At 60.5% G+C, this 10,083-nt stretch overlaps 2 protein-coding genes across 3 annotated transcripts; both read right to left on the reverse strand.

Moving 5' to 3' along the window:
• Positions 1-73: 73 nt before the first annotated feature.
• On the reverse strand, positions 74-3,449 carry CHMP2A (charged multivesicular body protein 2A). Of its 2 annotated transcripts, none has more exons than XM_012538010.3 (6): positions 2,805-3,449; positions 1,853-2,044; positions 771-950; positions 567-697; positions 415-476; positions 74-296 (listed from the first exon to the last, which is right to left on the reverse strand). In XM_012538010.3, the coding sequence occupies exons 1-6, from the start codon at positions 3,024-3,026 to the stop codon at positions 169-171; spliced, it is 915 nt and encodes a 304-aa protein (XP_012393464.2). In that variant the 5' UTR covers positions 3,027-3,449; the 3' UTR covers positions 74-168. The 2 variants fall into 2 exon arrangements, with proteins under 2 accessions (XP_012393464.2, XP_004283295.1); XM_004283247.3 differs by having other exon boundaries at positions 1,853-2,066; positions 2,805-2,944.
• A 151-nt stretch (positions 3,450-3,600) lies between these two features.
• On the reverse strand, positions 3,601-6,366 carry UBE2M (ubiquitin conjugating enzyme E2 M). Its single transcript, XM_004283250.3, has 6 exons — positions 6,231-6,366; positions 4,949-5,043; positions 4,788-4,826; positions 4,572-4,675; positions 4,199-4,262; positions 3,601-4,113 (listed from the first exon to the last, which is right to left on the reverse strand). Exons 1-6 carry the CDS (start codon positions 6,337-6,339, stop codon positions 3,973-3,975), a joined length of 552 nt encoding a protein of 183 aa, XP_004283298.1. The 5' UTR covers positions 6,340-6,366; the 3' UTR covers positions 3,601-3,972.
• Between the last annotated feature and the right edge of the window lie 3,717 nt (positions 6,367-10,083).

Raw genomic sequence — 10,083 nt, forward strand, 5'->3', positions numbered from 1 at the left:
GAGCAACTCCTGTCAGCCCTGTCACCAGACTCCCAGCCTGGCTCACATCAGGCCACTCACACAGGCCCAAGACTAGTGGCCAACTTCTTTTATTGCAGAAGGTACAGTGAAAATGCTGGGCCCTCCGCTGGCTCCCTAGGGTGGCACGGGGGTGTGTTGTGTGTGCAGTCAGTCCCTTCGAAGGTTCTTGAGCCGCTCCTCCAGGTCTGCGTCTGCATCGACTAGGGCGGAGGCTGCAGCCTCTGCTTTCTTCCCACTGGCAGCCACACTGAGGGAGCCTCCAGTGGAGGGGAGGTCTGCAGAGAAGGGGGGTTAGGAAGAGAGCCCCTGCTGGAAGGAGTAATGCTGGGAGAGGGAGGGTCTGCGCGATGGCTGAGCTGCGCGCAGGACAGGGCCCAGGGTCTGGACACTCACTTGACAGCTCATCGGTCAGGCTCAACCCCAGCTCGTCCAGGACCTGGGCTACAACAGCGTCACTAGGTAAAAAAAAAAGAACTATGAGGGCCAGGCACCCGGAGGGCCAGGCATCCCCTCTGTCCCCACCCTCCTGCCTCCTGTCTCCAAACCTCTCCTCTTCATCGTCCTCGTCACCCATGGCATCGTCAATGGCATCGTTCATCATCTCCTCCTTCATGTCCATAATCTCCGCCTGCCGCTCGAACTCCATCATGATCTTCTGGATCTGGGGCAACTTCAGCTGGAAGTGGGAGGAGGGTGAGTCTGGCCCCTGAGGTTAGCAGGGGTAGGGAGGGGGATCGGGAGAGGCGCACCTGTCTGTTCATGGTGCCCATGGCCTTGGTGACGCCCTTCATGGCTTGTGCCATTGAGTTGTTAGACTTGAGTGTCTGGATCTTGAGGGACACAGCTTGGATGTTGGCCCGCATCAACACAAACTTGCGCACGTACCGCCTTGTGCGCACCAGGTCTCTTGCCATGATACGCACAGCGTCCTGCGAGGGGACAGAGGTGGCAGGGAGCCAGCCTTGGGAGTGTGCTCACTGCCACTCCACCATGCCCACTGAGGCTTTCAGGGGCTCCTATGTGCCTGCTCCCACTGGCCACTGTTCCCTCTCGCCCTCATGCCTCTTGGGTCACCACTGCACAGACTCCTCCGCGGCCTTCTCATCTCTGCTCCAGAAATGAGAGGAAGAAAGGTGGGGCCACCCTTGAGGGATCCTTTTCTCTCCATGTCTATAGAGTCAACACCCATTCCTGAATTTCTCTCCTGGCCGAAGAATGTGTGTCTCCCTCCACCTCACACAGGCCCTCACCTCAAGTACAGGATCCTGATTCACACACGAACACTTCCAAACCTCACCTTTTCACTTCCTCCCCAGAGCTCTTCCTTGCTTTGCCCATCCCAGGAAATGGCGCCTCAACCCAGCTGCTCAGGCCAAAACTCTGTCGCCCATCAAAGGTGCTGCTCCCCAGCGGTTCAGGCTGTGCCCATCTCTCTGCTCACTGGCCCCCAGGGCCAGTGCATCCCATGCCACGTGGGCTCCCACTGTGGCCCACGATTCCAAGTGGTCTGGCCCACATCCACTCCTCTGAGCTCACCCATCACTCATGGAGCATCTGCTGTTCTATCTGACACACTTGCTGTTCTATCTGACACACTTGCCACTTGGATTTTCACGGGCTCACTCTCTTCCTTACTCAACGTTTGGCTCTGTTACCACCTCCACAGAGGCAGCCTTTTGGACCCTGAAACTAGGGAAAGCCCCACTCAACCCTTCATTTCCCTAGAAGCACCTCCCTGTTGGTGCTCAGCATGTCCAGTTTGCTGCAGCCCCAGTGTCTGAACAAGCAACAGCACTGGCCTGTGTCCCAGGCTGTGCCCAATCGAGCTTACCATCTGGCCCTGCTTGGCCATTTTCTTGATGTCTGCAATGATTTTCTTCTCCTGAGTCTCTAGCTTCTGTCGCTCACGGTCCAGCTCTCGCATGGCGCGGTTCAGGGCGCGCTGGTTCTGCCGCAGCAGCTCCTCCGGCGTCTTCCGGCGCCCAAATAGCAGGTCCATGGCCGCAGGAGCCCACCGGTAGGACTGGGGCAAGTGTGAAGCCTTACTGCAGAGTGGTGTGAGGCCCAAAACGAGGGCATGAGGCAGAGCTGGGGTCACACTGTGTATGGGCAGGGACAGATGGGGGCTCCCAAAATGGAAAGGGCCGAGCAGGGAGAAAAGGCGTGAATGGAAGGCCAAAAGAGTGGAGTCTGGAACTTGGGTAGCCCCAGGGACATGAGTGGGGACAACGTGCCCACCCCAACCCCTCCTCCATCACAGTGCCCCCACAGAGGTTCAAGGCTTCCACCTCGTCCTGCAGACCCTGCGATGAGGCCCTAGCGTGTTCGGTGGACTGAGACTGCAGATGGCCGTGTTTGGGCTGACGGGGGTAGGGGGCACTTGGAACCCTGAGCGCCAAGGACAGGGCACTTGAGAGGGTCCCTGACAGGAGGAGGTGGAGGCTGCGAGTGCTAGAAACAGGGTGGATGGGGGCGGCCCTGAAGCTGACAGCGTATGCATGGAATTCGGTTTGGGGCGGGGGTCCTAAATGCTGAGGGAATCTGGGCGCGGAGAATAAGGTTGGGGGGCGTTGCGGACTCCTGTACAGAGGGAGGGATGCTAAGTGTTGGGGTGCCTTGTTCACGCAGGAAAGCCTGGGGGGCCATTCGGGGTGTTGACCACTGAAGGCAAGACAGCATGGGGTCCTCTGATGATAAGGCCGGGTCCCAGAGAGGGGCGAGGCCCTCGTACGCCGCCACCCACGCGTCCACCCAGGGCCCGCACCCCAGTAGGGGCCACTCACCGGAGTTGCGACAGGGACTCGCTTCCGTTTCCGGGTCACGCTCTTCTCGCTGGGAGCCCCGGAGCGCCCACCAACAGACCCTCGGTTCTGTCGCGTCGGCGGTCGCCGCCGTTTCCGGATTAAACCACCTGACGTCACACGCCCCGCCGGCGCCCGGAATGCTGGGCGGGGACAACAGCGCGCGTGCGCACGCGCCGGGGACCAGACCGGCCCCAGGCGCATGCGCACCAGCTTCCGTGTCCGTGCCGCAGACTCGGTGTTCCACAGGTTCAAGTCCAGCCTGAGGGAGCCGAGCCACGGCCGGAGTCCTGGTCCTTGTGGGGTTGGCGCCCTTCCGGGCAGCCACCCGGAGGCCCTGCACCCCACCACGTTACCCACTGTAGGGCCCAGCTCATCTCAGGGACCCAGGACTCTCGCTGATGTTTCTGGACCTCAGGCACCCGGTGGCACCAGACAGCGTTCTCCTCGTCAGGCCCTCCCATGGCAGAAGGGGGCAGAACAGGAGATGGTGCGGACTTTCTTGTATGTTGGCTTACTGGCCAGGAAGCCTGTGGTTACTGGATCCTGCCCCTCCTTTGTTCCGGAGTGGGATTCATCCCACCCTGCCCGAGGCCTGGGGCTTGGTCCCCTCACGACTCCCAGGGCTGCCCCAGGCACTGGGCAGCCTGCTGATGCGGGGGTGGGGGGGGGCCCCTAACGCCACCTGTGATCACACAACTCCCACCGCGCTTGCTGCAGGAGCCCTGGTGGACATCACCTGCCCCTCCCACCCCACAAAAGGAAGAGGCAGAGGCCATGCAGTAACATTCCCCTTTAATAGCCTGGCGGGACCTCCAGTGGTGCAGGGGTGGGGTGCCGGGTGCCCAGCCACCCTTGACCTCCCACCCCAGAGCCCAGATTAGGGGGGCTGGACAGCACCCAGCGTGGGGCTAGACAAGCCAATTCATTTCCCATCGCTGAGCGGGTCGGGGGAGGCAGCGCCGACCTCAATCACATGGTGGTTTAAAAAAAAAAAAAACTAGGAGCGGGTGGCAGGGAGGGGTGGCAGGTCAGGGCATGGGATTCCCCCACCGGCTGCCCCATGCCCCCCCCCACCTGTGGCCCCCAATAAATATTTGCAGGGGACGCCGGGGCTGGTGGCCCTGGCAGGGGTGTGTATGCGCCAACCCTATTTCAGGCAGCGCTCGAAGTAGGTGGAGCCAATATAGCCACCCCGCATGGAGCGCTGCACGTTCTGCTCAAACAGCCTCCGGTTGTTCTGCAGGACCTCGGCGGCTTCCTTGTTCAGTGGGTCTTCAGGGTTGGGCTCCTGTGGCCGGTATGGGTGGGGGTCAACAAGCCCAAGGGGCAGAAGTCCAACCTCCCCCAGCCCCAGCGCCCCCGCCCCTACTCACCAAGAAGAGATACTGCAGGCCATAAATTATGGAGTTTATCGTAAGGACTGGCTTCCAGTCCTCTCTGTGGGCAGAGAACATCATGATCAGGGGCTGGTGAGTGGGAAGCCGCCAGAGGCCCTGCTGGGACCGGACAGATCAGGCCCAGGGCACGGGACAGTGCGGATGGGAGAAGCTAGCAGGAGGGTGCAGAGAAGGACAGACCATGGAGAAAGCCAAGGTCAAGCCACGAGGAAGAAAATGTGGAGATGAAGAGACAGAGGAACACGCACCACAAGGGGTAAGGAATGGACAGAGACTGGTGTAGTGCAAGGCCATGAAGGGTGCCTGGCAGGCAGGGCTGGGGGGAGCTGTGGAGGGCTAGTGCCCTCACCTGAGAATGTTGAGGCAGACGTTGCCCTCGAGGTCAATGTTGGGGTGATAAACCATCGTCTCACACTTCACCTTGGGGGGGTCATGCGGGTAACCCTGGCCCACCTGGCTCCAGGAAAAGAGAGGGGAGGTGGATAGGTGCCCCAGCAGTGCCTGGCCGGGGCCTCAGCTGTTGCTTCCTCAGCCCAGGGAGCCACCCCGGCCCACCGAGACTCACCTTAAAACTGAACACAAACTTCCCGCTCTTGTAGAAGCCCTGTGAAGGAAGAAAAGAGGAGCTGGGATCCCATCCAGCAAGGCCTGGCAGGTGAACCAGGTATCCCTACTTGAGGTGGGGCCACCCGCTGTGCCTGGGAGTCCAGCTGAGTGTGCCCTCACCTCATCAGGACAGATAACCAGCTTGAAGTTGAGGAGGTCGTCTGGATCTGAGAAGCTGATGTCGCACGTCTTGGGCAGATTCAGCTCGTTTATGTCTAGGTTTTCACAGCAGAAAAGGGAAACAGAGAGAAAGAAAGAGGGAGAGAGAGGAGGGTGTTCAGAGCAGGTGCAGGTGCCAGCAGAGCCTCCATAGCCTCCTCCAGGACCCCAGCTTTGTCCTGGGCAGTGGGACACATCCCCAACCCTCTCCCTGCTCTTTCTGCTCCCCAGTCTCCAGGCAGGCTTTTCTGGATCTACAGAACACCACAAACACACATGTTCAATTGTGACTGTGCTTGAGCTCCTGGCCCAGGGTAAGTTCCAACTCTTCTGAATCCACAGCCCTAAGTCCCAGCACCCAACAGCTGGGTCCCCCCGCAACCCAGCTCCTAAATGCCCCCACTCCCATGTGCCCTCCAAGAACCTCTGACTACCCCACACCCAGGATCCCTGGCCATAACCCCCACCTTCTAGAGGAGTCCCCAATTATCTGCCCAAACTCAAAGACCTTTTTCCCCCTCCACACCCTAAATCATCCCCCCACCAATCCCTGGTCCCCAAGATCCATATACTCCTCTTTCTGCCTATCATCCCAAACCCAGGTTCCCATCTGACCCCCAGATCTGTTAGTTCCCAGCCCTCCTACCTTACACTGTTCTGACTATAAGATTTCCAGCATCTCCAGCACCATGGTCTAAACCCAACTCTACTCCTATCTCTAATCTCTGGCACCCACTGTCCCTCCCTCCTCCTCCTGTCACCCTAAACCCCAAATTGCCATGTGACGCCCCCCCCAGACCCACGAAACCCAGGCCCCAGAACGTACTTCACCACGCCTGACTCTGATTCCCACTGACCCCAGCATAAAACACTAAATCTCCCACTCGGATCCTCAATCCTCGGCCCCCACTATCCATATCTCCTCTGCCTTTCACCCAGGTTCCCGTCTGACCCCGCAGACTCTCGAGTTCCCGGTCCCCCCACTACACTGCCACCCTCAGATTCTCAGTCCCTAATATCAGACATCTGGCTTTCCAAATACCTTCAGTGCCCCATCCTCGGCCCCGCATCTCTGACCACTTCAGTGACTATTACTCCACCCCTGATCCCTCAATCCCCAGGCCCTGATCTCCGATCCCCACATCCGCGGCCCCCCCATTTCTGACACCTCTGACCCCTGGCGACCGCATTACCCCAAGCCAGGCCCTGACCTCCGACCTCCACCCCCATCCCGACTCCTTACCCTTCTGGATCCGCAGCTGCGCCGCCGACGCCTTCTTGCTGCTGCCCTTGGTGCCGCCCGCCGACTCCTCCTCCTTCTTCTGCTGCTTCAGCGAGAACAGCTTGATCATCCTGCCGCCGCCGCCGCTGCCGCCCCTGCGGGGCCCGGGACCCCGGCCACCCGGCCCCCCGCCGCCGCCGCCCTTGCCGCCTCCGCCACTCGGACCCGCCGCCGCGGCCTCTTCGGCTGCTGCCGCCGCCCGCCCGGCCTGCCGCGCCGCTCCGCGCCCACCGCGCGGCCCGCGTCGGCTCCCGTAGTCGGCTCCGGCCTGGCCCCGCGCCTCGGGCTCGCTCGGCAGCACTCGGGCCCACTCGGCTGTTCTCGTGTCCGCTCGGCCCCGCCCCCACCCGCCGCTCCCTCCTCCCCCTCGCCCGCCCCGGTGTCCTCAGGCCCAGCGGCGGCTGCGGACGCGGGGTCCTCAGGCCGCGCCACTGGCCCGTTCACTCGCTCCCTTCCCGAGGGGGTTGCGGCTCGGGTCGGAAGAGGGAGGCGGGGGCTGCGGTGGCGACGGCCGTGTACTGGAGGAGGGTCGGCTTCCGCGGCAGCAACGGCTTCGGCGCGGAGGTCCGCAACGGCCTCGGGCGCCCCACCGCTTCGGATATTTCCGCCGCCTGCCCGCTTCGGCTCTTTCCGTCCGGCCTGCGCTGTGCGCCTGCGCAGCCGCCGACGCCACCGCCCCGCGTTGCTCCGCGATGGGACTTGGGGATCGGGCTCCTTCGGCTAGGCTCGAGTATTTCCGTTCGCGCAGGCCGGGCCGGCCGGTCACTTCCGGGGACGCCCGCGGGTCCAGGGAGTGGGGCGGTGTTGCCGCCATCTTTAAGTGGGGCAGATGCGGGCAGCTTCGCTTGCGGTCCAACCATTCCCACTTGCACTTGTGCAGACGGCGGCGTAGGCGGGCCAAACGAAGTACTTGGCCCCGGGGTTCACAGACTGAGGCTGGGTCAGGTCAGAGCCTGAGCAAGGCAGGGGCGTTGCCTAGAGGATGCGTGGTCCAGCACTTTCGGTGTCCCATCGCAAACCCAAAGAACCCTCTCGCAGAGAGTCTGGTTGAGGTAAACTAACAAATAAAACGTGTATTGTGTCAGAGAGTAGGAAGCACTGTGGAGGTTTACACAGGCTGACACACTTCGGAAGCGGAAAGTGGGGAGGGCCACGCTCTGCGCGGGTCTACAGTTCCAGCGGAGGTGCCCTACGACCTTCCGCCGGCTGCGCGTGAGATGTGGGCGGGGCCAATCTCCCCTCCAATCACGGCTCAGCGTGCCTCGGCGGGGCGGGAGGAAGCGGCGCGGAGCGGTTCTGCGATTTCAGGCTGTCACCAAGGGAACCGTCAGGCGGTGAGCGGTGCCGCGAGGGCTGGTGGTTGGGGCGGGGGGCCGGGCCCGTGGGGGCGGCGGGGGCTCTGTCTCTCAGCCTGCCCGCGTCCGAATGAGGCTCCTGCCGCACGTCACATCCAGTCGCTGAGGCCACGTGCCGCCATCATACGGACCACCAAGGGAGAAGTAGTCGCGGCGGCCCAGTTGGGCCCGCGCTGGGGGTGGGCAGGCTCAGTCCATGGCCTCCTCTTGGCGAACGACCCCGGCCCCATCCTCACCCCAGGGAGTCGGCTCTACGCCTTCGGGTCTTGATTTGGCGTCCATCCCGGCCCCAGCCTCCTCAGAGGCCCTGCCCAGGTATCCTCGGCGTCTTTGGGCTCCGTGGACTGATCCCAGTGGTGTCTGTGCAGCCGCTCCCCCTTTTGCCCCTTTCCATTCTCTTTCCACCATCCCACACGCCCCTCTTCAGCCCTGTAGTTGTCCTAGCTTCACACTCCCAGCTTCGTTGACTCCCCTGAGAGCTGAGTGCTGGAGAGGCGCCGGAGTGAGGATGGGAGATCAGAAGCTGCAAACGGCTCAGGTTTGGGGCTGACAAGATTGCAACCATCCCAGGGTTCTCAGGCTTCAGACATGGCTGGTCCTGGGACCCAGAGGGCTCTTCCAGACTCAATTTCCCTCTCCCTCTCCGTTCTTCTCATCCGCTCTGCTCTTGCTAATTATTTATTTTTGTACAGGACGTGAGGGTTGATGACCGTACTGTGGTTTCCAGCCAAAGTCTCAGGGGTGGTTTCTATTGGCCAGCCTGGTTCATGTGCCCATCCCCAGGCCAGTTGCTGAGGCCCTTCCGCTAAGGTCCCATCTGGGGATGGGGAATTAGTTCCCTGGAGAGGACTAGCCAAAGCTTGACTCACATGATCTCTGATCTTGTGGCTTCCCCACCGTCCAGTGGGGGAAGACTTGACCATGCAACAGAATGCTAGGCAAAGGGGGCCATGATTTCTGGACCAGGGAGGAGGGGATGGCCTCATCCCCCTCATCCCCTCAACCCAGGGGGCTGGGTTGGAAGTGGTGCAGCTAAGCTGTATATTCCTTGTCACCTTCGTGGCCCCCACTCAAGTGGCAGAGAGGCACAGGTGGTTTTGGTGGCAAAGGTGCCTGTGGCCCTTGGGCCTGCAGCCTCTTAGGATGCAACCTAGGGCTTAGCGCATGCAGAGGTCCTGAGGGAAGCTGGGGCCAGTGCCTTGGAGGGACTGGGCAGAGCGTGGCGGGTGAGTTGTGAGGGTGGAAGTGCACGTAGGGTTGTTAGCGTAGCCTCTGGGAGCTGACACTGGGAAGAAAGTGTCTGTTTGGGGAACGAGGGAGCAGGAGTAGGCAGGGAAGAGAGGCTGGGTGCCATGGGCCTCCAGGCTGGAGATGGACGGCTGGGATCAGAACAGTGCTGGGGGGTGGAGAGAAGTGGATAGATTCGGGAGGCTGGGCTTCTGGTGAGAATAATTGGATGGACGTGGCATGGGGAGGCTGGGCTTGAGAGTGAACAATATGGGCTCAGGTACAGACAGTCCAGGGACAGGCTGGCTGGGCACTGTTGTAGCTTTCTTAGATGACCAGTACTTAGGTATTCGTCTCCTGGGTTCCTCATATGGCTCTGGCCAAGTGGGGCGAAGTGGTCATTCTGTCCAAGACCTCAGCCCTTGATGATAGTATGGTAACACTTGGGTTCTCGACCTGCAGCCACATGACTGGATTGCAAAGGTGTGCCTGACCAGCTGCAGAAATGACCTTTCATGGGTGGCCCTCACATAGCTGTTCATGTTGACTTCTTCTCAGAGGGTTGTTTTGGCAGGTGGGTCCATGGACTTCTCAAGGCTTCGGGTGTGGGGCCCTGGCCGGATGTCTCCATGCTTTTCATGTTTGCTGTAATTTTTCCTGTGTGGAATTTCATGTTTTTATGTAGTTGTGTCTGCATAGATTTCCCTTCATGATTAACACGAAGATGATCACAGATGAGAGCTTTCTTGTTTTCTTTGTTTCAGATTATAAAAGTCATACAAATTGTAAAAAAATATATATATATATATAAGCCATGTTACAGGATTTATAAAGTTCCGGCAACATTCCTCCAACCTGAGACCACTGGCTACCCCAGTGTTCATTCATGTGCCTTCCCTGATCTGATTCTCCCAGCCCCTCCCTGCCTTCCTCTCCCCTCTGATTCTACAGATTCTAGACCAGGTTTCCTAGAATCCCCTTTGTGATCAGAGAGAACCGTGAGTGCTGTCAGAGGGTCCGGGACGCCCCACCCCTGACTGTGCCACACAGGAGTGCCCCTGCATGGGGGGGCTGCTGACTTTGCCAGATGCAGTAGATGCCAGAGTGGCTCTGGTCTTGGCTAGGGCTAGACTAGCGGGGAGGTGGGGAAAAGAGAGGAATGGGGGAGGGGAGGAAGGGGGGCTGAGGCAGGGAGCATGCCTTCTCTAGCATGTCTGTAGGAAGCCTCTGGC

The sequence above is a fragment of the Orcinus orca genome, chromosome 20 (genome assembly GCF_937001465.1).
Source record: "Orcinus orca chromosome 20, mOrcOrc1.1, whole genome shotgun sequence".
Classification (NCBI taxonomy): Eukaryota; Metazoa; Chordata; class Mammalia; order Artiodactyla; family Delphinidae; genus Orcinus; species Orcinus orca.

Bases quoted from the DNA above. Each gene is read 5' to 3' on its own strand.
- CHMP2A (XM_012538010.3), bottom strand. From the start codon at position 3,026: ATGCGCCTGGGGCCGGTCTGGTCCCCGGCGCGTGCGCACGCGCGCTGT. The intron at 477-566 runs GTTTGGAGACAG...TTTTTTACCTAG, and splicing joins GAGGACGATGAAGAGGAGAG to TGACGCTGTTGTAGCCCAGG. The intron at 297-414 runs GTGAGTGTCCAG...CCTTCTCTGCAG, and splicing joins CCTGACCGATGAGCTGTCAA to ACCTCCCCTCCACTGGAGGC.
- UBE2M (XM_004283250.3), bottom strand. From the start codon at position 6,339: ATGATCAAGCTGTTCTCGCTGAAGCAGCAGAAGAAGGAGGAGGAGTCG. The intron at 4,827-4,948 runs GTGAGGGCACAC...CTTCCTTCACAG, and splicing joins TGGTTATCTGTCCTGATGAG to GGCTTCTACAAGAGCGGGAA. The intron at 4,676-4,787 runs GTGAGTCTCGGT...TCCTGGAGCCAG, and splicing joins AGTTTGTGTTCAGTTTTAAG to GTGGGCCAGGGTTACCCGCA.